The 24,210-nt window shown below is 41.8% G+C and overlaps 1 protein-coding gene across 5 annotated transcripts in view; it reads left to right on the forward strand.

Annotated features, from left to right (window-relative positions):
• MARF1 (meiosis regulator and mRNA stability factor 1) overlaps window positions 1-24,210 on the forward strand; it is a 114,462-nt gene that overhangs the window by 70,895 nt on the left and 19,357 nt on the right. For all 5 annotated transcript variants that reach the window (XM_033962859.1, XM_033962858.1, XM_033962862.1 and 2 more), the window contains 5 exons: window positions 143-363; window positions 10,890-11,032; window positions 13,045-13,178; window positions 17,868-18,070; window positions 19,133-19,360. In XM_033962859.1, the coding sequence (XP_033818750.1) occupies window positions 143-363; window positions 10,890-11,032; window positions 13,045-13,178; window positions 17,868-18,070; window positions 19,133-19,360 (929 nt within the window). The remainder of the gene's footprint in view (window positions 1-142; window positions 364-10,889; window positions 11,033-13,044; window positions 13,179-17,867; window positions 18,071-19,132; window positions 19,361-24,210) is intronic.

Genomic DNA, 24,210 nt, shown 5'->3' on the forward strand with positions numbered 1-24,210 from the left:
AAAAAAAAAATATATATATATATATATATATATATATATATATATATATACATATATATATATATATAGGAAGACAAAAAATTTCATTATGCAGCTCTCCAAATAAATACTTGGAGATTAACAAAACTTTTTTCCCCTCCAGACCCATGGATGTTACGTTCAAAGAGTCCTGTAGGCAACCCTCAGCTAATCCAGTTCAGCAGAGAAGTAATTGATTTGCTGAAGAACCAGCCATTTTGTATCATGCAAGTCAGTAAATTTATTCCAACTTACCACCACCATTTTGCTAAGCAGTGTCGGGTCTCTGACTATGGGTATTCCAAGTTAATGGAGTTATTGGAGGCCGTACCTCATGTTCTGCAAGTAAGTTTAGCTCTAAGCTGTAATGTATGGATTTAAATTATGAAGATACAGGATTTCTTCAACATGTAATTTACAAAAGCTTTTTTCACTGATATCTAATCTTTGACATGTAGATTCTGAAATGCTAAAATGATAGCAGTGGAATCCGTTTTAATGTCTTGATTGTTGAATCTTTTCTTATTTAATCAAGAGGTTAGAGGTTAGAATTAATTGTAATGGACATGAGAATAGCAATAACTTGAGCTCAAGTAGGCAACTAAAAAATGCTGTCTTTCCTTAACATCCTTACCAGATCAGTCCAGAATTTGTGCATTTTGCTTGTCAACCAGCAGATATGTGAAGAATGAGACTTTACAATTCTGGGCTCTCTACCCTTTAGGGCACCTTGCAGCCGAGGGATGGGGGGCACTTCGCTGGCAGGAGGGAGTGGGCATCCCACCTGCCATTCATTGGCATTAGGTGCCTGGTGGCAGGAGGGAGTGGGCATCCTTCCTGCCATATTTAATACCGGTAGTTCGGCAACAGGCAGGCAGGGCGTCTGATGGCAGGAGGGTGTGGGTATCCCGCCTGCCATTCGTTGGCGTCGGGTGTCTGGTGGCAGGAGGGAGTGGGCATTCTTCCTGCCATATTTAATACCGGTAGTTCGGCAACAGGCAGGTGGGGCGTCTGATGGCAGGAGGGTGTGGGTATCCCTCCTGCCATTCGTTGGCGTCGGGTGTCTGGTGGTAGGAGGGAGTGGGCATACCTCTTGCCATATTTAATAGTTCGGCGGGCAGCGACAGGGGGGCATCTGGTAGTAAGAGGGTGTGGGTATCCCTCCTGCCTTTTTTTTGGTTTGGGGGAGGGGGGCTTTTTTTTCCCCCACACTTCTTTTTTTATTATTGGGCAGATATTTTGCATGTGTAATACATGCAAAATATCTGTGCTCTTTAAAAAAAAAAACAATAAACCCCGACAGGTCTACAGCAATCGGGTTTTTAGGATCGTAAAACCCAATGGAAAATAGCCCAAGGAATGTAAGTGAATCAGTCGCTTGGCTATTTTGCATGTGGTTTTACAAATTTGCATGGCCGGATCAGAAAATGGGCGATCGAGGGAGGAAACACGCGGTGGGCTGTTCTGTGAATTGGGTTGGTTAGCAGCGATCGTCATACGATCACTGACTTTAGTGAATCGAGGCCTTTATCTTTTCAAGCTTGCAAATGGAACAAAAGTCTGAGTGACCTCATTGTAAAAGCTTTTTCCTATTAAACTTTTAGAAGATCAGTTAAGACCTATCTATTTGATAAATTTGTTTAATTTTACACTCTTGTTGATGTATTTGTCAGAATGTTTGATGTAATTTTGCTGTTTGTATTCAGTCTCTTTTTGCTGTACTGTCAAGGTATTGCGGTATATAAAAATAAAGTTGTTGTTATCATTTTTGAAATCTGTTTAATATTAAATTTCCAAGGTCAAAACAGATAATAGTTTGGTCACTGGTCTAGGTCTTTTTTTTCCTCAGGCACCCACAATTTGGAATAAGACTTTTTTTTCTTTTTTTTAATAGGAGCAGATGGTAATTACATGACATTTAGGAGATTATTAAAAAATACAGTTTATATTTAATAAATTTTTAGATGATTTGTTGTAAATTGTTCAAATGGGTTTGTTCCTAGTAACTTTTTTTTCTTTGACTCACTTTGAACTCTTTGTAGTAGTGGCAGAATAAAACTCATAATGTAATGTAATCTAATTTTTGTGTCACATAATTATAGTACCTATAAATCAAAACTATAAGTGAACACACGTATGTAAAATCTTTAAGCTCGACAGGAACTGATAAATTTCAACAATATCATATACACTTACCAATTTTTTTTTTTTTTTTTTTAATTTAATCTCTTATCTGAGGATGATGCTTTGACCACATGGCCCCAAGGCACTATGAGGGTAGTTCTGTAACTGAGCTCCACAAGTTGTGGCACAATGAGTATTGATTCTATAATGGCTACCACTATTTATTATTTCTGTAGTGCTACCAAATGCATGCCTCGCTGTACATTAAACATGCAAGAGAGAGTTAAGTTTCAAGTTTATTCAAAAATTTGATTTGATTGCAATATCATAATCCAATGCGATTTACAAATAGTGATAAAATCAGGGTAAGGGTAAAACCAAAAATCACATATCTGTTAAAAATTAAGACATTGCAAGACACTAGAGGAGGGTAGGTTTAAATACAATCCAAAAACAAAAATGAATAAGGGGTTAAAACTATAGGTTGGGAAAGAGTTACCCACTTAATTTTCCTTTAAAGGAGTTTTAGTCCGCTATAGGATGTTTGAGTTATAAAGAATTCGAGTAGCTCACTAAAAAGCATTCTTAAAAAGCCAGCTTTTCAGGAGATCTTTTTTTTTTTTTAAGTTCAGTAAGTTTTATTAAAGTTTTGTAGAAAAAAAAAAAAAAACATAAGCATAAACAAATAACGCAATCAATACAGTATAGTTCATGTAGAGGAATTACAATTGCATAGACCAAAGCACAGGTTCATGAACACAATATAGTACATATGTCTAGGAACCGAAAGGAGTAGGGAGTAAAAATAAAAGGTAGAATAATCAGGTCATGATACGTTTAAGAAGTACAAAAAAGGTAACATCCGTATACTGTACTGTAAGGAAAAGCATTGCATTAAGGTGCATCACTATCACAGAGTGAAGAGGATAAGTAGTTAATACATAACAGTAATCTCAATGAAGTAAAGTCAAAGAGAGAAGATTAACATAAGGTTTACCACTATGAGTTTTGTGAACTAACATTTGGGATGAAGCCAACATGTTGGAGTAATGGGCCCCATAACCTATCAAAGTTGTGCAATCTATCAGATCTTTCAGCAACAATTCTTTCATATTTAATTGTCAAGCAAACAGAGTTCCACCAGTTATCATAACTTACATTATCTAGATTTTTCCAATTGGTGAGTATGATTTTGATAGCTATGAGCAAAAGTATATGGATAAGGCAATCAGAGTCTTTGGCAAAAAGATCAGGTCGATTAATACTTCCAGCGATGATAGTGCGATATGTGTGTGGAATGGGCACCTGTAATAGGCTATTAATGTCAGCGAGTACTCTAGTCCAGAAGGTGTGGAGTAATGGACAGTCAAACAGCATATGTCTAAGCGTGCCCTGCGAAGAGTCACAGGACCAGCATTTATCTGTTGTACCATGTTGAAAACGAGCCAGACGACTTGGGGTCCAGTAAGCCCTATGCATTAAGAAGAAGGAAGTTTGGAGAAATACCGCAGCTCTGCATATGATATGAGTACGTGACCACAAATATTCCCATTGGTCGTCACTTGGAGTGAATTGTAAGTCTCGTGCCCATTTAAGTTCAGTTTCAAAAGGACGTTGCATTTTGTGTAGGAGATCTTTAAATTTACTGAGTAGTTTTTCTTCCCTTATATAAATTGGAAGCGAGTTCCAAGTTTGAGGTGCCGTAACAGAGGAGATCGTGTCTCTCCTTGAGTAAATGAATCTTAGTGAGGGGACTGAGAGGAGAGATCCCTAATACTAAACCACCTGGACTATTGCAACATCACCCATCTGACGATCCCCCAGAAGCAAATGCAAAGACTACAATTGATACAAAATGCAGCAGTCAGGATGATTTTCGGGCTGAAGAAGTCCGATCACATAACCCCTTCTTACCGACTCCTACACTGGCTGCCGATGGAGGCGCGCACAAAGTTCAAGCTAGGATGTCTCTGCTTCAAAGTATTAAATAGTCTAGCCCCAAAATACATCACAGATCTCTTCTCATTCCCAACCAACAGACACGAAAGAAAAACACACACGAAATTTGTCTCCCCACCGGCTAGAGGGTGCAAATATAAGAGACACCATCAACAACTGCTATCATATCAAGCAGCCATATGGGGTAAAGACCTAGAAAAACTCATTGCACACACAAACAATTATGAACAATTCAGGAAACACCTAAAAACTTACCTATTCTTGAAACACCTAGGCAACGAACCGGAACATCAACCCCCCTCGTAACATCATCACATAACTAAACTTGCAAACTGTTAACCCCAACCCCTAATCACTAACTACGAACACTCTATTCAAGTCACGGAATATTTCTACTTCTGAGCAAACAGCTTGGCACTTCCGGGCCTTGCAACACACAAACTGTTGTTAACATTATTAATATTATCATATGTAGACTGCATTACTCTTTAATTCATTGTACGAGAAGTATACTGCTATACTCTTTAATTCATTGTACCTAAAGTTTCTCTTTACTGTATTAAGATGTACACTGCTAAACTCCTTAATTCATTGTACGTAAAGCTTCTCTTTATTGTATTTACATTTTCTTTTATTGTATTCACAATCTCTTTTACTGTAAACCGCCTAGAAGTCGCAAGATAGCTGGCGGTATATAAAAATAAAGTTATTATTATTATTATTATTTCTCCTCAGATCTTAAAGATCTTGTTGGAGCGTAAGGGATTAGGAGTCTTTCTAAAAATGCAGGGACTTTATTCACTAATGTTTTGTGTGTAAGTAAAGCTATTTTGTATGTAATTCAATAATTTACGGGTAACCAATGTTCTTCTTTTAATAGGGGAGTCACATGATCTAATTTTTTCCTTTTGGTAATTATTTTTATTGCAATGTTTTGTAGGATTTGTAATCTACGTATTTCTTTTAAGGTTATTCCCTTGTACAAAGCGTTACAATAGTCAAAGTTAGACAAAGACAATATACAAAGTTAGACAAGTTCCTGCTGAACAAGAACGTGAGGGCTGCCGCGTGAGCGGACTGCTGGGCATAATGGACCACTGGTCTGACCCAGCAGTGGCAATTCTTATGTTCTTATGACTAACAAATGAATTAGAATATTCAAAGATGATACGTCAAGAAATGAGGATAACAATCTAATCTTCCGTAGCCTATAAAAACAGCTTCTAACCAGAGAGCTTATTGCTCGTGATAATTCAATTTCTGGTCCAAAATAACCTTTAGAACTTCCTTTATTATAGTTTTGTTTATGTTTATGCAGGATCCTTATTTAAGTCCTTCCCTACATGGAAAAAGCATAGCCTCTGTTTTAGAACTCCAAAATCTTGTTGTAGAATACAAGGACAAGATCCTTTATCTGAAATTCTTGGGACCAGGCATATTTCGGTTTTTGGAATGGTAATGTTAAGTCAGAAAAAGTGAAAACATAAGACCATAAAATTGCCACTAAACCATTTTTTTTAATTTCAAAATAAGGCAAACATTAAACACTTCAAGCACTTCAAACACAAACTTGCCTGATGGTCGGCTAGAGAAAGCAGTCAGAGACCGAGCAATGGTGACATGGCTTCTGGATATTCAGGCCGTAAAACCTGTACCAGCTGAAGAATCAGGCTTGCCCTATATTGCATATTACCCAGTCTTGGATCTGGAGTCGGTCAATGCAGTGCTGAAGGTGCCATGATTCTAAATGGAGACCATGCATTCAGTCATAGATTCAGTGGCACTGGGGAATTTCTGGTCTCTCCAGATTTGTCAGAGACTTACTTTCATATTCCCATATTTCTGGCTCACAGTAAGTTCCTGAGATTCCTTAAACTGGAAAGCCAGTTCTCAGCACTTCCTTTCGAGCTGGCAGCGGTGCCTTCCACCATTACCAAAGTGATAGTCGTCATCGTCACAGCACATCTGCATAAAACAGGGATCCAGGTGCGTCTATACTTAGACGACTGGCCGATCAGAGCTCCAAGCACGAGGGAAAGACAACAGTGGCACAAGTTGTCTAATTATTGCAGGACCTTGATTAAGAACATAAGACTAGCCTTCCTGGGTCAGACCAATGGTCCATAAAGTAAATGCCACTTATTTTACCTCATTGGAATGACTACGAGTCGGCATTGTATTTTCCAAAACAGACAATATTTTTATTGTTAATATAAAGACTTACAAAATTACAGCAGCAAAGGCATAGCAGAAAGAAATATATTGTCAGTTCAAAATATGCAATGGAGAGTAGAACTTACACTGATATGCCTAGCAGGGGACTAGCACTGCCCCGCTGACATAAGCAAGTGAATCTCTCTGGTTTTACCTGTGATGCGTGGATTGTTATATAGAGAAATTATCTTTTTGTTCCAAAAAGCATATCCCCGAAATCTGGTCATGTACTTCCCTATTGGTACAAAAATGTATACCTAACTATTCCTCCCCCAGTCCACGCCTCTCTCACTTATCCCCACCCCCAGGAGGGGAGCCCGAGCAGAAACAGAGAATTCTTCGTGAACTTTCTTCCTCCAGCTCTGAGATCCTTATCACCTTGGAGATGCTGATTTGTGGTTTTACAACGCTGAGTCTTATGCAGAAAGTTGGCAAGGGTGACCTTTCAGCACCCCTGCTGTGGCTGGTTCCCATAGCTTCTGTCTTGGTACAAGGCTTCTTCATCTCTCTACTCCCCCGTCATCCTGCAGGGATTGTTGCTTGTTATAAATGTTTTATGGCTTTTCAGGGTGCCTTGCATATGTGAAGTCATACAGCACTGATAACAGCTCATCAGAACCTTGGAGAAGTATCCTCCCAGCAGGGAATGGAGACAGGAACTTTGCAGCAAAGGCCAGCTGGGTTAGCATTTCAAAGGATACATGTGTTCACAGACAGCAAGGTACAGGCTGTTCCATCTGAAAGGAAAGCTGGTTTAGGCTATGGGAAAATATAGGTAAAAAATGTCTGTAGTGTCCAGCATTCACAAGTGAGGCCAGTATGTCCAGGTTATCCATCTCATTCATCAAGCCCAGTAACCCGTTCTCAAGGTGGCCAATCAAGGTCCTTAGTACCTGGCCAAAACCCAAGGAGTAGCAATATTCCATGCTACCGATCCAGGGCAAGCAGTGGCTTCCCCCATGTCTCTCCATAACAGACTATGAACTTTTCCTCCAGGAAATTGTCCAAAACTTTCTTAAAACCAGCTACACTATCTGCTCTTACTACAACCTCTGGCAATGCGTTCTAGAGCTTAACTATTCTCTCAGTGAAAAAAATTTCCTCCTATTGGTTTTAAAAGTTTTTCGCTGTAACTTCATCGAGTGTCCCCTAGTCTGTACCTGTTCTACTCCACTCAGGATTTTGTAGACTTCAATCATATCTCCCCTCAGTCATCTTTTTCCAAGTCACTTGGAGCCCACACAATCCTTAGAATACTTGGAAATTTGCTTCAACATGGCAGAAGGCTGTGTTTTTTTGCCAGAGACATGCAAACTGAAGCTAAGACGGCAGATTTCGGAGATCCAGATGATGCCAGCTCCCACGGCTTGGCACTGACTGTAAGTGCTGGGGTCAATGGTGGCAACCATAGATGAGGTTTATGGTAAAAGCTCAGTTATGTCCTCTCCATGACACACTATTGTCCCACTGTGGTCTTCACAAGCAAATTCTCAGCAGAGGCCACAGACCTGGATGGTGGAAATGTGTCTAAAGTTTGTGTTGGTAGCTCTGGCTGGAGTCACTGGAAAAAGGCTTGCTGCTATGCATATCCTCTTGGGTGATCTAACAATAGATACCAGCTTTTATGGCGGGAGTTGGGAGGTCATTGTGAGGATCACCCAGTTCTGATCCAATGGTTTCCTTCAGAGATGAAGTGGTCTATCAGCCACTTGGAGCTGCAAGCCATTCATCTGACCCTACAGACATTTGAGAACTCCCTGGAAGGCAAAGTAGTCTAGGTTTTCTCAGACAATGCCACAGCGGTGACTTACATCAACAGGCAGAGAGGCACCAAGAGTGCTCCTTGGAAACTGGAGACCCAGTTGTTTTGCTAGGCAGTAGCACACCTGCAAACTCTATCTTCAGTGCATGTATCTGGAGTGGACAATGTGCAGGCCAGCTATCTCAGCCAGCAGACCCTACACCCAGAGGAATGGTGCCTAGCTCAGAGGGCTTTTGAAAGCATTGGGTGTAGTCGATGAAGGTGTCCAACATTCGCTTTGATGGCATTGGCAGTCAAAAAAGTCTCTTGATTCTTCAGCCGAAGATTTGAGCCTGAAACTGCCGGCTTGGACGCTCTAGTACAACAGTACCCAGAGAAAGGCCTGTTGTACATTTTTATCTCGTGTACCATGGTAGGCCGGGTCATTCAAAGTAAAACAAACCATCCGAGGTTGGTAATCCTGGCTCTCCCAGATTGGCCGTGTTGACCATGGTACCCGGATCTGATTTCTATATAGAGGGACAAGTGTCTCAAACTGCCATTGCATCTGACTGCTCTCACAGGGTCCTGTTGCCCTGGAGATTCTGGAACGATTTAGGCTTCCGGCATGGCTCTTGAGAGCATGGTCTTAGCGTAGAAGAGTTTCTCAGAGGTGGTTATAGCCACCATCCTCACATCTAAGAAACCAACTACTGTTACAAGGCTTAGAAGATGTTTCGGCGCTGGTGTGCTGAGGAGAATATGGAGCTGGTGAAGGCTCCAATGTTGGTTGGTCTCAGCGTTTCTCCAGGATGGTCCTGAGAAGGGTTTGGCTGTTGACTCCCTCAAAGTGCAAGTGGCAAGACTCATGTTTTAGGGCTAGAATAGCAAAGATCGACATGTCGCTATATTTTTGAAAGGACCATTATGGCTGCTTTCTCCTCTACGATGTGACAGCCATTCCCAATGTAGAATCTTAACTTAGTTTTGCAGGCCCTCAGTAAGGCTCCATAGGAGCCTTTGTGAGAGGCATATCTGATGGATCTTATCATTAAGATTTTTTTTCTAGTAGCTATTGTTCCAGTAAGAAGGGATTCAGAGCTACAAGCTTTGTCTTGAAGACAGCCTTTCCTCAGGTTTATGGAGGCAAGGGCTCCCTCCACACAGTCCCTTCCTTTTGCCAAAGTGGTCTCAGAGACTTCCACTTAAATCAGGAAGTCCAACTACCCCAGATTTGTGTAATATAACAGAGAAAAATAAAAGATAAAGTTTTGGCGTTGCTGGATGTTAGGAGAGCTGTTCTCAGTTACCTAGAGGTGATGAATGATTTTCATCTCTCAGATCATTTTTCTGCTAACGAGCCCTAGCTGCCTGGGAATGACAGCCTTTAAGGTTTCTAGTTCCAGGTGCATTTGTGCAACTGTTGCTTTAGTGTATATGGGGTGTGGTAAACTACCGATTGCTTTGAGAGCACACACTACGTGGGGTATGGTTTCTTCATGGATGGAATCCTGGTCAGTGTTGCCTGAGGAAATTTGTAGGGCGGCTACATGGTCCACCCTCCCATACCTTCATGAACTTCTACAGAGTGGAGGTGGCAGCACGAAACGACTTCACTTTTGGGTCCTCAGTGCCCACAGCAGGCTAGATTCAGGGGACTTCTTTGGTATGTCCCACTGGTTCAAGACAAAAATTCAAAAATATCACTCCAAAACAAAAGCACCACACAAGCCAAGAAAGCTAGCTTATTACTTAAGCAAAAGAAAAGCCTCAAACAGAGAGGTATACTCACACTCTTCCACCCAAGCATCATAGGCAAAAAACTTTTGCACAAGTTTAAAGTTAGCAGGTGGGAGCAAAAAAATAGCGAAGTGTGATTAATGATAAAAACCACTGAACACAAACGGGCCAGGCTGCCGATTGTTTTGTGACTGGTAACCACTGCTTCAGGGCCTTAGCACCAAATCCAGGCTATCAGTACACAGATAACTGCTGCTTTCAACCACTGGTTCAAGACACATATGCCTTTTGTACTAGAAGGGAAGATTAGGCTCTTACCTCGATAATCTTCTTTCTAAGTAGAAAGGCATATGAGGCTTGAAGGCCTGCCCTGTCAGATTTCAGTAAGCCTGCTTGCAGGCTCAGGCATATATGTATTTCTGGATGTTGGTATCTGTTGGCAGACAAATCGGTACTCTTTGGATCTATCTCTCTGGCTCAATGAGAGAAGTAAGAAACTAGAGAGCTCCATAAGTTTTAGTTCTGGTTGCACTCAAATAGGTTCATTTCCATCTTGTTTTCAGTTATGATTACATTTGTGTTGACTTACTGCAGATCAGAACAGAAATGGTTTGGTCAGGGAGTACCCCCACATCCTGCCTCCTTATTTCTCTTATAGGAATTTTCAAGTGCTTTGATACAAACTGAGGAGATCAAATTTCAAGTTTATTAAAATTTGTTACCCCACTTATCCTATTTCTAAGTGGATTACAATAATAAAATTATGGTGTATATATAAACAAATCAGAGATGCAGGAGGTATAACTGAGATAAATAGGTAAATGATGCCTTGAACAGACTCACAAGTAAAGGAGAATAACCCACTGGTTCAAGACTCATGCCTTTCTACTAGAAAGAAGATTATCAAGGTAAAAACCTAATCTTCCCATATTTTAATATTGAAATATGTGGAAATTTGCTTGTCACAGTATCTTCAGAGGTTTGTTGCAGTAGACTGAATAATCGGACTACAGTTCTTTAATGTTCTTGGTGTTAGCTCAAATACTTATCTCAGCACTTTAAACCTAAAGAGTATTCATTGTTTGGTTTACAGATTCTTGGCATGGGCTCAAAGCGTTTGTTAACGCTTACCCACAGAGCTCAGGTAAAACGCTTTACTCAAGACCTGCTGAAACTTCTTAAGTCCCAGGCCAGCAAGCAAGTTATTGTGCGAGAATTCTTACAGGCTTATCACTGGTAAGCATTTTTTTGGGGGGGGGCTTAGCTTAACACATTTTGTAGATTCAGGTTACCATTTATTTGTCTTCATAATGAGCCTTGAGTCTCTCTTTCCTACACCACACCTCACACTAAGAACCTTGCAGACCTGTGCTTATAAACCAAAACTATAATGAGCACACAGTGTAAAACCTATGTTAAGCACAACAGGAACAGATTTCAACAATATTGTATATCATATATTTGTCAATTTTTTTTAATTTAATCTCTGAGGATGATGCTTTGACAACATGGCCTAAGGCACTATGATGGAGAGGGGAATTCAGGGTGATCGATAGTTTGGGTTAGGGATCCTTTACTTTTTCAGCACTGCTGTGTGAAGGAGCTTTTTGTCACGGCTTGGAACATGCAAAGTTTCTGACTGTTGCACAATTTTGATAACTGTAAATAAGCAAAGAGCTCATTTGCATCTCTAGCTAAATTTTTCAGAAATAGGTTCTAGCCTTTGAACACTTTTCAATGGTTAGTACATAGGCCTTGTAGTCGGAAAAGAGGAGCTTGAAGAAATACTCTTACTAAAGTGAACAGCCAAGACCTGTGGATTATAAATTATATTGTAGTAGTGTAAAAAGAAAAGGTAGGTAATTTTCAGTGAGCATATTCTGTGAACATTGCAACAATATCCACCCCTCTTTGTAGATGTAATAGAAGGATAGACATAATCGGGGTTCAAGCACTTGGTATCCAGAGACTTAGCAACATGACAGCAAATAAAGGCCAAATGGCCCATCCAGTCTGCCCATCCACAACATCCACTATCTCCTCTTCTCCCTAAGAGATCCCACATGCCTGTCCTGTGCTATCTTGAATTCAGATACAGTCTTCATTTCATCACCTCCTCCGGGAGACTATTTCACGAATCTACCACCCTTTCTGTAAAGAAGTATTTTCTTACATTACTCTTGAGCTTATCACCTCTTTGCTTCATCCTATGCCCTCTCCTTCTGGAGTTTTCCTTCATTTGAAAAAGACTTGCCTCCTGTACATTAACACCATATCTCTTCTCTCCCGTCTTTCTTCCAGAGTATACATATTAAGTTCTCTAAGTCTATCCCTATACAATTTATGACAAAGACCACTAACCAATTTTGTAGCAGCTCTCTGGACCGACTCCATCCTCTTTATATCTTTTTGAAAGCGAGGTCTCCAAAATTACACACAATATTCCAAATGGGTCCTTACCAGAGACTTAAACAACAGCATTATCACCTCCCTTTTCCTACTGGCCATTGCTCTCCTTCTGTACCCAAGCATCCTCCTGACTTTGCCAGTCAGCTTTTCTACCTGTTTTGCCACCCCAAGATCACCCCCAAGTCCCGCTCTTCTTCCTGGATTTTTGCAGACCAAGTGCAAGACCCTGCACTTTTTAGCATTATCCCGCCTCATGTTATCCACACCCTCCGGAGTGTCTACCCTATTACAGAGCTTGGTATCATCCGTAAAAAGACAAACTTTGCCAGACAGTCCTTCTGCAATATCACTCACAAAGATGTTAAATAGAGCCAGCCCAAGGACAAATCTCTGCGACACTCCACTAACAACATCCTTATCCTCCAAGCAAACTCCATTTACGACTACCCTTTGTCTCCTTCCACTTAACCAGCTTTTAATCCAGTTCATCACTTTGGGGCCTATATCGCATGTGTTCAGATTATTTATCAGTTGCCTATGCAGCACCATGTCAAAAGCTTTGTCTGATTTTCTTATACTTCAGAATTAACTATTTTAAATATTTGGACATTCTGTTTAGCAATATAGATCATTCACTTGTTTTTTTTCTTGCTATCCCTGTCTTGCAAATGTTGGTTTGCAGCTGTGTATAATAGTATAAAATACCCACTGCAGCCTTAATTTTGTGTAAAAGGTAGGATTTGGTTTGAAGAATACCTGAACTGCTTTCCTTATTGTTAAGATTTCACTTGGCTGTAGTTTGGTGACTTATTTTAGCTTCTCCCGTCTGCTTTTTGAAGGTGTTTCTCAAGAGACTGGGACGTTACAGAATACGGTGTATGTGAATTGGTTGATATTCTGTCAGAAACTCCAGATACAGCGATCTGTGTGGGTCAGCAAGAAAATGAAACTCTGATCTCTATCCCAAAAAGGGGTAAGCAAAGCTTTTCATCACGGTTGAAAGAAATGATTATAGCTAGTTTTCTTCATGAAGACATTCCAGCGAAAACTGGTAAGTTATGTTTACAAAATAAAAGGTAAAGCAAATTGATTGCTTAAAACTGGTAATTCTTTCCCTCGGTAAATATAGAGCCGACATCGGGCCTTTCTTTCAGGTAAAGGATAATTAAAAGTTATGTGCACAACACGGAAATCTTTGATTCTACATTAAGTATGCACCAGTTACAGTGTGTGAATTTGGCCAGGGACATTTCAGAAGCGTTCATCAAAGTTATGCGCATTGTTATAGAATACACCTGATGTGCACAACTTAAGTGCAGGCATTTAAGCCTGGTTTTAGCTGGCCTAAATGCTTATGCCTAAGTTATTCATCTCATACCAGCACCGTTCTAGTTGGTGTCATATATATTATGTGTCCCTCTGTATATATCTTTCATCTTAGGTATTGTGTCAAGAAAAAGCTCCCCATAACAGAAGCAAATTAAAATCAATATTATTTCCCATTAGCATTAGTTGTGAGGTGCTAATTGCTAATTCTAGTGCAACAGACACTTTATTCCTGAACCTTCGGGTAGTCAACTTTTCTCATGAGAATTCTTGTAGAGAGCCTCATTAGCATTCTTTTGCTCCTTCTCTCATCCCTCTGGGCCTTCCTCCAATTCCTCAGTTGTCTTTCTACAAATGAGATGGTAGGAGCATGGCTTTACTGCTTGTGTTTATTTTTCAATTAAATTTGAGTTTTGCTTACTATTGGCAAGGCTTTTCGGTGCTACAGAGGATCCCAATCTTGGGGCATCTCTGGCTGCGGGAGAGCGCAGACTCTTAAGGTTGTGGGTCTGCTTCCAAGGGGTAGACTACTTTGCAGTGTACCCACATAGAGAGCCTACATTAAAAGTTTGGAGGCTCAAGGACCAATCCCTTGAGATCAAGGCTCGCCTCAGGTTTTATCCACAGTGGGCTAGAGCATAGGCTAAGTGGTTCCATGGTGCTTTTTCTAGGATCGGGGCCAACTGCTTTCCTCCTCCTGTCTGCGCGTGCAAGGACTGGTGGGGGCTGAGGTATCTGGCCAGTTTGTTGGGCCCAAGAGGAAGTCTGAAGAGAAGGATGTTAGGCTGTATAGAAAGAGGAGTAACCAGCAAGAGAAGGGAGGTGTTGATACCACTGTATAGGTCATTCGTGAGGCCGCACTTGGAGTATTTTCAGTTTTGGAGGCTGTATCTGGCAAAGGATACAATAAGACTTGAAGTAGTCCAGAAAGGCAGCGGAAATGGTAAGAGGTTTGAATAAAAAGAAGTATGAGAAGGGACTGGAAGACCTAAATATAATAATAATAATAATAACTTTATTTTTGTATACCGCAATACTACAAAACAGTTCAGAGCGGTTTACAGGAGAAGAGACTGTACATATACAGCGAAGATACAGAGAGTTAGTTAACAAGTGTATAATGTAACCAGTAGCAATTACAAAATAATCCAGTAACAATTACAAGGGAGTGCAGAAAGGGGATAGGAAAAACCGGGGGAGAAGAGGTATATAGGTGAGAAGGGAGAGGAAAGGGAAGGAAGGAGTCCCTGGATGTGATATATTTGGACTTCAGCAAAGCTTTTGATAGCGTCCCACACCGCAGGCTGTTGAACAAACTAAAATCGATGGGATTAGGGGACACATTCACTGCATGGGTAAAGGATTGGTTAGATGGTAGGCTTCAAAGGGTAATGGTAAACGGTACCCCCTCCAAAACATCAGCAGTAACGAGTGGAGTACCTCAGGGCTCCGTCTTAGGGCCGATTCTATTCAATTTATTCATAGGAAATTTGACCCAAGGGCTTAGAGGAAAAATATCACTGTTTGCCGACGACGCCAAACTATGCAACATAGTAGGCAAAGGCAGTGTTCCTGACCTTATGATGCAAGACCTACAGAAATTGGAACAGTGGTCATCAACTTGGCAGCTAGGCTTCAATGCTAAAAAATGTAAAGTAATGCACCTAGGCAAAAAAAATCCACACAGAACTTACTCACTAAATGGTGAAACCTTGTCCAGGACCACGGTGGAACGTGATTTAGGAGTGATCATTAGCGATGATATGAAGGCTGCCAATCAGGTGGAGAAGGCTTCGTCCAGGGCAAGACAAATGATGGGCTGCATCCGGAGGGGTTTTGTCAGCAGAAAACCTGAAGTCATAATGCCACTGTACAGATCCATGGTGAGACCCCATCTCGAGTATTGTGTTCAATTCTGGAGACCACACTACCGGAAAGATGTGTTGAGAGTTGAGTCGGTTCAGCGTATGGCTACCAGGATGGTCTTGGGGCTCAGGGATCTCACGTATGAGGAAAGGTTAAAAAAATTGCGGATGTACTCACTGGAGGAGCGAAGAGAGAGGGGGGACATGATTGAGACCTTTAAGTATATCACAGGGCATATAGAGGTGAAAGATGATATCTTCAGTCTTACAGGGCCCTCGGTAACCAGAGGGCACTCGCTGAAAATCAGGGGAGGGAAGTTTCAAGGTGATGCTAGGAAGTATTTCTTCACCGAAAGGGTGGTCGATCATTGGAACGAGCTGCCTCAGCAGGTGATTGAGGCCAGCAGCGTGTTGGATTTCAAGAGGAAATGGGATATTCACGTGGGATCTATAGGGGAGTAAAAGTCAGGGAGTGGGTCATTGGTATGGGCAGACTCGATGGGCTGTGGCCCTTTTTCTACCGTCAATTTCTATGTTTCTATGAAGGGAGGCGGGGTGAGTTTAGTAGTTTGGGAGGGAGGGAGTTAGAGAAATTTATCAAAGAGGTATGATTTGAGAGATTTCCTGAAGGTTAGGTAGGATGGGGCAAGAGAGATGAGGGTGGTCAAGCAGTCATTCCATTTGCCAGCTTGGAAAGAGAGGGTTTTGTCCAGGAATCTTTTGTAGATACATCCCTTTTGGAGAGGGATAGGCAAACAGGTGGGCACGGTCTGTGTCCCATATATGGTGATTCGGTGTTGGATGGTCTGGGGTGGGCATCAATGTGAATCCACTAATATGGAACTGAGGATGTTACTGGCCAGACTTTCTAGTAGATACCTGCAAACAACAGGATGGAGTGAACTTGGATGGCAACTTCAGCATTTGGAACTGAGGACAATACCAGACTTTAGATTAACTTGTCTCTTCTTTGATATTTCTGGGCCGTAGACTGTAATCATGTATTTTTAATGGATATAACTTATGAGCAGACTGGATGGACCGTTCAGTTCTTTATCCACCGTCATTTACTATGTTACTATGATTTGAGGTGGAAGTCAAAAAGAAGAGAAGGAAATTGGAGGGGGCCAAAAATGAATATGTTCTGAAACTCTAAGGGAAGTAGCATTTTTCACTCATGGAGCACCACTTTTGACTGTCTATAACTGTCTTAAGCAAATGGGTCTTCAGTAGCTATTTGAATTATGATACAATTTATGGTATGGAATATAGATAGAGGCAGAGATTCCATGATGATTTCAGTTTGCTGGTCTTGTAACATTTTGGGCTTTTAGTAGTTGTAACTGTTTCAGGATCTCAAGAGATTCTGATACTTGCTATGTAGAATAGAAGGTGATTTTGTTTTGTACCTTTGCATGGTTTGTGTCTTACATATGAAGTATGTATAAAGCTATGGAGTTTGACTTAATTAACTCTTTATTTCAAATTCGGAACTTTTTGATGTGGATGTAGCACATACAGGGATGATTTATCATAATGGGGTGAAGAACTTATGTGCATGACAGAAGAGCCGTACTTGGGTGTGATTATATGTGTTGATCTTAAGGTGGCCAAACAGGTTGAAAAGGTGATGGTGAAAGCTAGAAGGATGCTAGGGTGCATAGGAAGAGGTATGGCCAGTAGGAAAAAGAAGTATTGATGCCCCTGTATAAGACTCTGGTGAGACCTCATTTAGAATATTGTGTACAATTCTGGAGGCCGCACCTTCAAAAGATATAAAAAGGTTGGAGTCAGTCCAGAGGAAGGCTACTAAAATGGAATGTGGTCTTCATCATAAGGCATATGGGGATAGACTTAAAGATCTCATTCTGTATACTTTGGAGGAAAGGCGGGAGAGGGGAGATATGATAGTCTTTTAAATACCTACGTGATGTGAATATGTATGAGTCGAATCTCATATGAAAGGAAGCTCTGGAATGAGAGGGCATAGGATGAAGTTAAGAGGTGATAGGCTCCGGAGTAATCTAAGGAAATACTTTTTTTACAGAAAGGGTGGTAGATGCGTGGAACAGACTCCCAGTAGATTTGGTGGAGACAGAGCCTGGGTCTGAATTCAAAAGGGCCTGGGATAGTCACGTGGGATTTCTTAGAAAGAAGAAGAGATAATGGTTTGTTTGCTTTATTTATTTATAACCCGCTTTTTACAGAGCAGCTCACAATTTAAACATACACAATACAAATCATACACATTTAAAACATAAACAAACAAGCAACCAGCGCTTATACCAACACAAAACATCAATTCCCATATTTCATATTGCAAAGCAAGTGTGTCTTCAATAACTTCTTAAAAACACCTGTGGATGGGCAGACTGGATGAGTCATTTGGCCTTTATCTGCCATCATGTTTCTATGACAAGAAAATGTACCCTCCTGTAATTTTGTTTTATTTTTTATTTTTAACATTTAAGAGCGTACCCCTGATGAAATTCAAAAGACAAAACAATTTGCAAAGGAGGTAGTTGATTTGCTGCGCCATCAGCCTCATTTCCGGATGCCATTCAATAAATTTATTCCCTCCTATCATCACCACTTTGGTCGTCAATGCAAACTTGCTCATTATGGATTCACCAAGCTTTTGGAACTTTTTGAAGCCATACCAGATGTACTGCAAGTAAGTAAAGATTAAATTTTTTTTTTTTTTTTTTTTTTGCAGTTCTGAAATTTTTTCATTTTGATGGTAGAATGGTTTTTGTTTTATGCCCATGGTTAAGTAGGTTACACCACATTATGGTAACAACTGTGAATTTCTATGTTATCATACAAAGTTATGGAAACAGATGAAAACTTCCAATGAATTTGAAGTATGTAGGTTTGGTTTCAAACATTGAGCTTGTAAGAATGATTTGTATGTACTCCCCACTTGTTTTTTCATGCTTCATCTTGCCTACATCAAAAATTTAAAGGTGTAAGTATTCAGTGGGGGTAGGAGCAACTCTTTACCTGGATAAGTCTCACTGACCAGATTCATACCTGGATTTCCAGTGGTACTGCCGGGAGCAGTAGGTGAAGCAAAGGCAGAGCCAGGGTTTATTTGTTTAGTGGTGATATGCAGATAACTATCCAGATAAAATTAGAATTTGTTATATTCTGTGTACCACAGGACATTTCTCTTTTCTAAATGGGTGGGGTGTGGGGGTTTATTTTATTTTATTTCTCACCATGTTTTATTTATAGAGCATATTTTACTAAGGAACTTTTATAGTTTTTGTTAGTAGATAGTGGCCTGTACTTTATTATTGTAAACTATTTTTTGATTGGCTCATCCAGAGAGAGACAGCATATCAAATACCATAAATAAATAATGAGTACTGGTCTCAATATTGCCAGTACCAGGATAAGTGCAAATGGCCACTTTTATACCCAGGCTGAATATCTGGGTATCAAAAACCCATTGTGGCCAAGGTTTTAAAGAAAACACTGGCTGCTGAGAGCTGAATATTTACCCAATAGTAACTACTTCCTGATCTTCAAAGATTCAGTTTAGATTTCAATAACTTGTTGAAATGCTTTCAGTCTTGGTTTGAGTTGACATCTATCAGGATTTTTGTTTTGTCTGTGCCATCAATTGACAATTTTTAAAAATTGATAGATACTTCCTTTTGTACTTAAATCCAGGTCATATAGTCATTGAATTTTGTCAATACTAGACACTTTTTTTTTTTTTTTTTTTTAGGTATTGGAATGTGGAGAGGAGAAGGTCCTTATCCTCACAGAAATGGAACTGCTGAAAGCTTTAGCTGCCCAGTTTGTTAAACTGCTGCGATTTCAGAAAGACAACTGCCTTATGATGACGGAGCTGCTGTCAGAATACAGCAAAACATTTGGCTACACCTTGCGCCTCCATGATTACGATGTTAGTTCCGTTCCAGCTTTAATACAGAAGCTTTGTCATGTTGTTAAGGTAAATTTTTAGACCAGGCTTCTGCTTTATGCTTTGAGAGATAGTAAAAAGTAACGATATTGGCAGCAGTCCCATTGGTAATTTTTACCTGCAGGCTTGGCACCAATAATTTTTTGTCTACCAGCATAGTCCAGAATGAATAAGTTGTGTCCCTTAGCCAGCAGATGGATACAGATTTAAGAGTTGTGAGCATGCTCTATAAAAGGCACCTTGGAGCTGCTAGCTTTCCAGTATTCACTGTCTCCTGCAGCTAGCAATGGGCATTCTGTGCAGGTGAGGACCAGTCTAGTGAGGTTGCTCCTGGGCCCATTTAGGTGACTAGTGGTTAGAAAGGTATCCAGAGTCCTGCTAGTAGCTGCTATTTTTAATGGATACCTGGAGGCGGACCCCTGGAGGGTTAATTTGTATTCCCCCCCCCTTCCTTTCTGGGGAAAAAAAAGATGAGATTGAATATGATAAAGATACAGTCCTGAGGCGAGGTCCATAAAGCTGACAGAAAATGGTGCAGTTTAGCAGCAGGAAGGAGGTTTTTAGCCACTTGGTTTACCTCGCCCCCCTCTGAGGCAGTGCTGCACCAGGAGTGGCACAAGAAAAAGGTCGTGAGGCAACAAGCTGGTGAGTGAGCCAGTGCTGGTAACAGGGCACATCAAATACTACCAGCATCTTCCTTAGCATCCCCAGTCTAGTTCAGAACATGTTATGTTGTTGACCAGCAGGTAAAGAGATAAAATAGTGAATTCTTGGAGCTTTACACGGGTGTAATAGAGCACAAAATAATTTTTGTAGTCTCTAACCCCAGCAGTTTGTTGTGCTCTGTAGATCCTAGATTAGTTAAATAGGCTAGCTCCTGATTCACCTCCCCTCCCCCTCCCCCCTCCCCCCAGATCAACTGGAAGCCAATTGACTAACTGGATGACAAGAAAAGATTTCAGAGGGTGTATCTAGAAATCTCTGCTCCCCTGCTCTCCCTCTAATTGTCACTCTCCTTCTCTGATCCCCAATTACGAAGCAGGGGAGTAAACCCAGGAATAAGTAATAAAGCCCTCTCCTCCATTCTCTCTTCTCCAGACACAAAAAGTAGTACAGACTGAATTTAGGGTCCCCCAGCTGAACCCAGCCAAGCGGTTCTACAGAATTTATTTTCCATTTAGATGTCAACTTCCCTCCAACCCTTTTGATTTCACTGTGCTCACAAATCATGATCCTGGCAGCCAGGGAATCCCACGCGTGGCACCCCTTAAATGCACAGTATAATCATTATTTGTATATGATGTTGTGCGTTATGTTTTCTGTGTGCTATCCTATCTTTTATGGCTTTCCTTTCATATTTTTTGAAATTCTACTGATATAAACTGCTGAGAACTATGTTAAGATTTGGTGGTATATCAGATTTTAATAAACATAAAATGCTGTCTGCTTGTCCTAGGACAGGGGTGTCCAATGTCAGTCCTCGAGGGCCGCAATCCAGTCGGGTTTTCAGGATTTCCCCAATGAATATGCATGAGATCTATTTGCATGCACTGCTTTCAATGCATATTCATTGGGGAAATCCTGAAAACCCGACTGGATTGCGGCCCTCGAGGACCGACATTGGACACCCCTGTCCTAGGATAAAGCACAGTTACTTACCAAGGTGTTATCCAAGGACAGCAAGTATTTATTTAGATTTTTATCCCATCCTCCCAGTAGCTCAGAACGGCCTACAAGCAAACATTCACAGTGGACAATACAAAGACTATACAGTAGTTTAAGTACAAGGACTATATGGCAATTTAAGTACAGGTTAAGAGGGGAGGGGGGCTTAAGGGGGGGTGATATCACAACCCTCACACCTCTCCTAGTTAGCTTCTTATCTTTTTTACTGAACTGATACTGACTGAATTGAGACTGTTCTGTCTTTTAAAGCGACAGTACACTTTTCAATTAAAATAAAAAAACACAAAAAAGAGGCAACTGAGATATCTTAAAAACAACCAAATGAGACAAGTTTATTAGTCCAACAAAGAGAAACACTCTCATATGTTATGGTCACAACTAGGATCCCAGTTTGGGCACAAGCCTTCCTCAGGGGACTAGTGTGATACTTGTTGATAAGGTGTACAAGGCTATTTGTGTACACCTTATCAAGTATCTCGCTAGTCCCCTGAGGAAGGCTTGTGCCGAAACTGGGATCCTAGTTGGAACCATAACATATGAGAGTACACTTTTCACTGTCAGTACCGGGCACCCTGGATGATGTTGCCCACATGTGCAAATATCTGCTTGCTGTCCTCAGATAGCACCTATTATCCCAGGACAAGCAGGCAGCATATTCTTGACTGATGGGTGACGGCACCGACGGAGCCCCGGTACGGACAATTTTAGAGTGATCTCACTCTAAGAACTTTTAGAAAGTTCTAGCTCGGCCGCACCGCGCACGCGCGAGTGCCTTCCCGCCCGACAGAGGCGCGCGGTCCCTCAGTTTCTTAGTTTCCGCGGAGCTAAGAAGACGCGTTTTTTTCAACGGCTGTTGAAACTTTTTTTCTATTGCCTTCCCGCTCGCGTAAACTTTTGGCTACTTGGCCTTATTTCGTTTCTTTTTTCTTTTTTGTAAAAAAAAAAAAAAAAAAACCAATTTTTTCTTTTCTTAATTTGATTTTCCCCGGCGGGGCCTTCTGCCACCATCGAAGCCTCGGCCTTCGATTTGGCGGAAGCCGTTTTTCCTTTCATGCCCCCTCAACCGGGTTTTAAAAAGTGCCAGCGGTGTGCTAGGCCTATATCTCTCACGGACCCACACAACTGGTGTTTACAGTGTTTGGGTCCTGAGCATCAGGCCTCTACTTGCACCCGCTGTGCCACTCTAAAAAAACGGACATTAAAAAATCGCCAAATACAGCAGCGATTACTGTTCGGTGCCGAGATGTCCGACCCCGTTCCTTCGACTCCGGCTTCGGCACCGATTCAGTCGGCACCCTCGTCTTCGACGCCGCGTGATTCCACACCGGCGTCTCAACAGTCAGGTAAGCCGGCTAAGAAGCCTTCCCCGCTGGAACGTCTTCCGGCCTCGAGTGCAGTGAGTCCAATCCTGCCGCCTGTAAGACGCCAGCGGAAGCGCTCCGCCCCTATAGAGGTGAGTCCCTCGACATCGGGCTCCTCATCTCCGGGGCGTCGAGCGGCACCGCAGGTACCGCAGAAGAAAAAAGCGGTACCGGTGCCATCCCTTGATGACCGCATTACGGCCATCCTTCAGGTGCAGCTTAAGGAGCAATTAGAACGGCTCCTTCCTGCTATCATGACACCGAACCTTCCGGTGCCGGCCCGCACCGAGCTATCGGTACCGGTTGTGGAACAACCCGTATCGATACCGATTGTGGAACCCGTGTTACCCGCTTCCACTGTTTCGGTACCGCTTCACCTAACCTCATCGGTATCGATGCCAGTCCTTGCACCGGAGCCGAGAGCTCACCATCAATCGGTACAGACTTCGGCACCGGTGCGACCGATAACATCTCCTGACGCGGTATCGATGAGGTCGGGTAAGTCGGTGCGCAAAACCCGACACATGCAAACGTCGACACCTGAGTCTCGGGACCATTCTTCCCATGTCAGGGACCCTGATCTGTGGGGAGACTCAGAGGAACCCTTTCTTTCTGAAGGCGAATGTTCCTCAGAGGAGGAGGATTCGGCTGTCCCTGACCCATCCTCCAAACAGGTCACTTCCTCTTTCTCCTGTTTTTTGAAAGAGATGTGTGAATCCTTGTCCATTCCTTTGGAGGCTGAATCCAAAAAGTCTAAAGCTTTTTTGGATGCCCTTGATTTTGACCAGCCTCCAAAGGAATTTTTGAAACTTCCCCTTCATGACATCTTGAGGGAAACTTTCTATAAGAATTTAGAGACTCCTTTAACTGTCCCAGGGGCCCCACGTAAACTGGATTCTCTATATAAAGTAATTCCCATTCCTGGGTTCGACAAACCTCAACTTCCACACGAATCCTTATTTGTCGAATCCACCCTTAAAAAGACTTCAGGAGCCAGTGTATATGCATCTGTCCCTCCTGGCAGAGAAGGAAGGGCCATGGATAAATTTGGTAAGAGGCTCTACCAAAATGCTATGTTAGCAAATAGGGCTAGTAATTATGCTTTTCATTTCTCTTTTTATTTAAAGCATCTCCTTACCACCATGGCTTCTTTCGAAAAGTATCTTCCTTCACGAAAACATCATTCTTTTCACACCTGCCTGTCGTCTCTTTTCCAGTTACGTAAGTTTATGGTTAGATCCATATATGACACCTTTGAACTTACATCCAGAGCGACAGCAATGTCGGTGGCTATGCGCCGTTTGGCCTGGCTTCGGGTATCCGAGCTTGATGTTAACCATCAAGATCGGTTAGCCAACGCCCCGTGCCTAGGGGATGAGCTCTTTGGGGATTCCATGGACTCAACCACACAAAAGCTCTCTGCTCATGAGACGCGCTGGGATACCCTGCTTAAAAATAAAAAGAAGCCTCCTCCGCCAAAACCATATAGACAGCAGTCGGCCTATCAGCGCCGCTTCACAGCTCGTCCACTACCTACCACTGCTCAGCAACCCAGGCGTCAGAGGCAACAACAACGTCAGCCTCCCAGACAGCAGCAGCAGCAACAATCTGTGAAACAACCTCCTCAGCAGAAGTCACAGCCCTTTTGACTTCATTCTCCACAGTATAGCCAGTATCCCTATTCCTGCTCTCCTGCCTCAGCCTATAGGAGGTCGACTTTCTCTGTTCCTCAGCCGGTGGGAAGTAATCACTTCGGACCAATGGGTCCTCAACATCATCCGCCACGGCTACTCTCTCAACTTTCAGACTCTTCCACCTCAAAGCCTGCCAAAA

Source organism: Geotrypetes seraphini, chromosome 11 (genome assembly GCF_902459505.1).
Source record: "Geotrypetes seraphini chromosome 11, aGeoSer1.1, whole genome shotgun sequence".
Classification (NCBI taxonomy): Eukaryota; Metazoa; Chordata; class Amphibia; order Gymnophiona; family Dermophiidae; genus Geotrypetes; species Geotrypetes seraphini.